At 43.2% G+C, this 6099-nt stretch overlaps 1 protein-coding gene across 1 annotated transcript in view; it reads right to left on the reverse strand.

The window, feature by feature from the left end:
• The window catches only part of STXBP4 (syntaxin binding protein 4), a 197640-nt gene that overhangs the window by 28640 nt on the left and 162901 nt on the right, over nucleotides 1-6099 (reverse strand). The window contains exon 16 of the mRNA XM_004707395.2: nucleotides 2696-2753. Within this exon, the coding sequence (XP_004707452.1) occupies nucleotides 2696-2753 (58 nt within the window). The remainder of the gene's footprint in view (nucleotides 1-2695; nucleotides 2754-6099) is intronic.

Consider the following 6099-nt stretch of genomic DNA (forward strand, 5'->3'; position numbering starts at 1 on the left):
CCCGGGGCTTAAGTGGAGAGGAAATGTTTTGAGAATGATGAGGGCAATGAATGTACAAATGTGCTTTACACAATTGATGTATGTATGGACTGTGATAATTGTTGTATGAGCCCCTAATAAAATGATTAATAAATAAATAAGAGGAGAAAAAAAATCTTTATGGCAGCAGACTGCCACATTTTGTTCGCACAGAGCAGCTGGGGGTTAGAACTGTTGACGTTTCATTTAGCGGCACTGAACTTTTGTGTCTCTAGAATGCCTATAAAGTATAGAACTCGACCTAAATCAGCATGTCTACAGTGCCATTCTTGACATGCCACCTTAAATAAGGGCGTGAAGCTGCTGCTCCGTGGATGGGGTGAGTGGGGCTCTGGAGTCAGACTATCCTGGGAACAGATTCTGGCTCCTCTGTTTTACTGCTTCTTACTGATACCTCCAGGGCCTTTGGGGACAGCAGATTCACCGATGTCCTTTCTGTTTTCCTTGTGAAAGGTGAGCGGAGAGTAAGGTCAAGGAAGAGAACTGATAGGCTTCTACAACACACTGGCGTGTGGTGTCTAGGGAGAAGCAGAGTGTATGATCACTTTGTATTCCTTCCACAGGGATTGTGAGCTAGATTCCAGGGCAGCCCCAGGGCTGCCTTGCTTTCCCCTTCTTCTCCTGGGGTGCTCTTTCCCCCTTGTAGGAACAGCCTGATGCTGTTGTCCCAGTCTGCCTGGGACGGTGGCTTAAGCCAGCTGGCTGCGGCAATAGGGCAGTGGGACTTACTCTGGGGCGCTTCTCTTGCTCCTTGCTCTTTCGTTGTTGCAAGGCAGAAGGCCCTTAGACCCATTTTACTTAAACTGTAGTAGTTAGCCTCTGACATTCATTCAGCTTTGAGTTGGAATACACTGACAGAGGCAAAGGAAACCCCCCGGGGTCCTCACTCATTTACTGTCGTTTCCCAAAGACCTTTGAACACAGAACCCATGTGAATAATAAATGCTAGCTTGCTTTCCTTTGGTCAGACATGTCTGCTGGAGATCTTTCAGCAGCCAGGCATCGCCAAGTGTAAGACTTGCCATGATCATGACACCATCCCACTAAGAGCCTAGTACCGATGGCGAGAAATGCCTACTTTCCACACTGCTAGGGGGATTGAATGATATGGAGCATTGAAAAATACAGCTAGCTGGTATAGCTAGTCTTGAATCCATGCATTTCCCTTCTCCCACTCCTTTCCCCTGACTAATTGCAAGGCTAGTATGAAAAGGAGGGACAGGAAGAAATCCAACACAAATTTGAACTTAAAAAAATGTTTTTCCTGCCATCCCTACATGACAGTAATTTAACTCTTTCGGGGACTACAGGCAGCTAACAAAGCAGATGACAGTGCAACTTTCTTCCTGATGAGGGGTGACTCGGGAAGAGACGGGTACAGTGCTAAATTGATTTGTGCAGGGCACTCCAGGACCCTACCTACTTCACATCTTAACAAACTACATCTCTGCTTGATCAATCCCTTTTTGCCAGAAATTACAAAGAAAAACTACAGCATGAATATACTTTGACCAATTTCCCCGTAAATCTTTTCAAATGTGACATTTGTAAGTTACCAAATCTGTAAACAGCCATGTTATTTTTTTAAGCAAAGTGTTTTTTGGTTTTTCACTATGATGGTTTCTTCATAGGGAAGTGAATGACAACTATTTGCTGGACATGTGCTGAGTCCAAAGGTCTGTGCCTGCTCAGTGCTGAGCAGTGAATGACTCTTTCTAAGGTGTTCACATTCTCCGTGATTTAGGATGAGCACATGGAGGTGAAGGGAATGTACAACGTTTCATAAAAGCACTGAGCTTGTGAAACCAAAATCTGGAGACGGCTTTGGAAATTATTTGCATATTTGAGAGAACAAGCATGTTTCCTTTCCTCTTAAAATGCAGACCAAGTAAAAGATGCTACAAAGTTTATGAGAGGCTGTTGAGATTTCTCTTTGTGCTCTCCGAAGAAAAGTGCCCAAGAACCCGGTGGAGCAATCTCAGACTGCGTTCTCTGCAGTAAAACTAACCAGCCCAGCAGCTAGAAGCCCGATTCTTCTCTTGGGTTTTCAAAGAAAGGCATCCATTACTAACAGTCTAGTACAGAAGAGATGATCTTGGAGTTGGAGTCTAGCTCTAACGTGGTCATTTAATGGTTGTTGATTTCAAGATAGCTGTTTTTTGGCAAGTATTCAATCTTTTCATTTTCAAAATGGGGAGATGATATGGTACAAATATCTTAAGGGGCTGTTCTGATATTCCATTGATTGCAATTTTGTCCATATATTGTCCCATTTATCTCCTTAGATATTTACTGCCTACCTTTTCTCTCTACTGTATAAATTTCATCATATCAGAAATGACTTTGTGGATGTCGTCATTCTACTGTCAGGAAAGTCAATACTTAAGTTCCAGTCATATCCTGTCCAGCCTCCCTCCTTTTTTTTTAAAGGTATCTCTTAAAAAAGTACTACTAGATTTCCTTCCTAAGTGGTATTGGCATTTAAATCACATGGAATGAAAATGGTGAGAGGTTTTTTCTTGTTGTTACTCATTTCTTTTTACTAATTTTTGTAACCTCTAAGCGGGTTTCTTGGTTTTGCTGATTATTCTGCAATTTCCAGGTTCTCTCCAGATGTGAAGAAAACTGCTTACTTGGTTGAGATGCTTGTACTTACTTGATGAAGTACTTGATTCCATCTGCTGTGTAAGCTTCCTCCCACCCGTAAGGTAGACCTAAGTGAAAGGAAACCAAAAATACACTTAATAAGATGGTGAAGATAACTTTATTTGCTGGACACAAACCTTCTATAGAGTCATAATTATTTTAGTGTACTTCTTATATGGAATGATTTTCTAGAAAGGGGAATCAAGACAATTCGGTGCAAGCTTTCGCACTCAGCATCTTTGGAACATAACAAATAAGTCTTAAACAGTTAACAATCTGCTTTAGTTGCAATAACAGGATTATGACTTGACATTTACATGTGGTGAGCGTTTGTGTCAGCAGGATTTAAGCAAGGATTCTGGGTACAGCGGCTGGTTTTTGCCTGGAGGCAAAAAGAGGGACAAGATGGCCCCTGCTTTTCTATTCTGGCTCACGTTTCTTTAATTGGCTCCCTTTACATTATTTCACTCAGCTCTGGAGGGAACTGATGCACGAGTGCCAGATCAGCAGGGGTTTAAAAGTACTTTTGGACAACACAAAATGCCTTAAGAGTTTGAAAGTCTAGCAAAGTGATTTACAATGGATTGTGGTATTTTCCTGGGTTAATTAGGAATTGGGTGCACTAAACACAAATAGCCAAACAATGGGCTAAACTTAGATTCCATTTCTATAATAGGACTGAGTATAGTTAGTTACCTCTACAGAGATGCAGAATGAGGAAAGCAAGCACTTAATAGGCCATGTTTCTGTAAACGAGTACAATTTTGTTCTCATCATACTAAGAGGCTAGCACTCATGTTGAGGGAGCCACATTCAGTTGTCTTCCAATTATGGGTGATATCCCACTGGGACACCAAAGCTTCTATCCCCCGGCTCTGTTCCTAGGAGCCATGGTGGCACAGTGGCTATCTGAGAGGTCGGTGGTTTTAACACACCAGCCAATCCATGGAAGAAGGATGTGGCAGCTTGCTTCCATTAAAGATATATAGCTTTAACAATCCAAACAGGTAGTTGTAATCTGCTTTATAGAGTCAAAATGCGACTAGACCACAAGTTGGACAACAAGATGGTTGGCATTCTATCCCAGATAGAAGATTGCTACTAAAGATTCTAATTACCCCTTTGGATTCGTTAATTGTTCCTGTCTTATCATAGCTTCTTTGATGCATGGCAGATACATTAATACACAAGAGAAAACATCTCTGTGAAGCAGGTAGGCTGGGTCTCCAGAAGGTAACTGAACCATAAAGACAAAACACTGACTTTCCTTCCCCTACATCTCATTGAGAAGCACAGCAAATACACAGGAGTTTTTTCAAATGAATAAAATCTTACTTTTCGGGGGATCTGGGAAGATGGTGACTAAGTAACACATACCACAGAGACTCCACAGAAATCAGCGCAGGAGAGTTACTAAGAGGGAAATTTCACACAGCTGGAGAAGGAACATCCTAAAGATAACTAGGCACAGATCCATTAGGTTTTGAAGAGCTGGGGGATTTTGGCTTACCACAGTGGAGGCTAGCTAGGGTTTAATCTTAGTCCGACCACTGTCTCAGCCAGAGCCGAGATCATTTGGAGACAGTGCAGGGGCTTTATCTCAACACAGCCACAGCTTACAGTCACCTTGGGGCAGGGATTAAACCCCTCCAGCCCCACGGTCAGGGGTTGGGGCTGAGCTATACTGTGAGTTTTGTTTCCCTCTCTCTTCTCTACCCCTCACAGTCTCAGTGGGCTTAGTTTTTTTTTGTTTTTTTTTTCTTCCCTTTCCTCTCACACACCATTGATGACCTCCAGACCACTCCCCTTAGTCTAGGGCATTTATGCCTGCCCTCCACCCATCTGGGAGAACTCCACCCTCTGCAGCATAATGCAAAGCTGGGGAAAGCCCACCTACCCCCCACCAGGGGATATCCCGCCCAACTTCTTCCCAGGGAAATTCGGCCAGCACCCCCTCTGCAGTGCTTAACACTTGGGTGGGGAAATCCCACTCAGCTTTTCGGGGGAGATCCTGCCTGCATCGCTGGGGTGCTCCTATCTGTCCTCTGTGGTCCCACATGACTGAAGAACTTCCTCCCACGTGCCATAGTGCCTTACACGACCTCAGACAGCTCGGCTAACACTCGCCAACATTCCACGCTGCTGCGGGAAACTCTGTCCAATCTCTGCAATGATCTACCTGGCCAGGGAAATTCTGTCCACGAGTCATGGTGCTCGGCATCAAAGCAGGAAACCCACCAGCCTTCTGTTACAATCTCATTGCAGTTGGAACTCCCAGACATGCTCTGCAGTACACCAAACTGCTGTGGGCCACAACATCACAGCTTCTTGTGAGATCACCCAGGACAGCACCATCCTCGTGGGTCCACAACAACCCAATCAGTGACCCTGAGAGGACTGTCCAACGTATCCTCCAAATAACAGAATACTGACTGACAACGGAAAGAGTGAAGCCACAGGAGGGTAAAGTGGCAGGCCAATCCCATAGTGAAATTAACTGCAGGCAGTTTGAAGAAACATTCCTACGAGTCCCCCAAGTAGAGCCAGTATTCTTTGACTCCCTGAAAATGGCACCTGGCTCCTTTAAAACAATGCAACACAAACAGCAATCAGCACCAACGATCTCAACGAAAAAACAGGAGAAACAAAAGGCAATGGTAGAAGATGTACTGAACCTAACAACGTGCATAGAAGAACCAGACATTGATCTGCCACAGAAAGAAATTTTCAGAATGCTGCTTAGAGTCATACAGGACATGAGGGAAACAATACAGAAAAATGATGAAATGATAGAGGATATAAAGTCCATACACCAAAGGGAAATACAAGAGCATAGGGACAAAATCACAAAAACCAGTAGCAGACTCATGGACTTCACCAATTGACTGGAGGAGACAGACAACTGCACCAGTGACCTAGAGGACAGCCAAGCAGACTTTAACAAACATGAACAAAAATCTAATAAGATCATCAGAGAAGCTAAAGAAAACCTAAGAGCTACGTCTGATGCTATGAAGAGTTACAACATCAGAATAATTAGATTACCGGAAGAAGATACAACAAAGAAATCATCAACAACAATAATGAGAGAATTCTTGGAAGAAAATGTCCTCGTTTAATGAATGAAAACCAGGCAACCATTTAGGAGGCTGAAAGAACACCAGCTAGACTGAAAGGAGAAAATCATGAGAGCAGTTAGGGAAAAACAAGCAATCACATATAAAGGTTCCCAAATAAGAACATGCTCGGACTTATCAGTGGACACTATGAAGAAGAGGAGAAAATGGATTAACATATTCCAAAAACTGAAGGAAAGTAACGCAAACCCAAGAATACTTTACCAAGCCAAATTATCTATCAAGATAGATGGAGAAGTAAGAGTCTTCCCAGATCAAAAGATATAGCATCTGGGGT

This window comes from Echinops telfairi, unplaced genomic scaffold (genome assembly GCF_000313985.2).
Source record: "Echinops telfairi isolate 266 unplaced genomic scaffold, ASM31398v2 ScPeMD7_7458;HRSCAF=8496, whole genome shotgun sequence".
Classification (NCBI taxonomy): domain Eukaryota; kingdom Metazoa; phylum Chordata; class Mammalia; order Afrosoricida; family Tenrecidae; genus Echinops; species Echinops telfairi.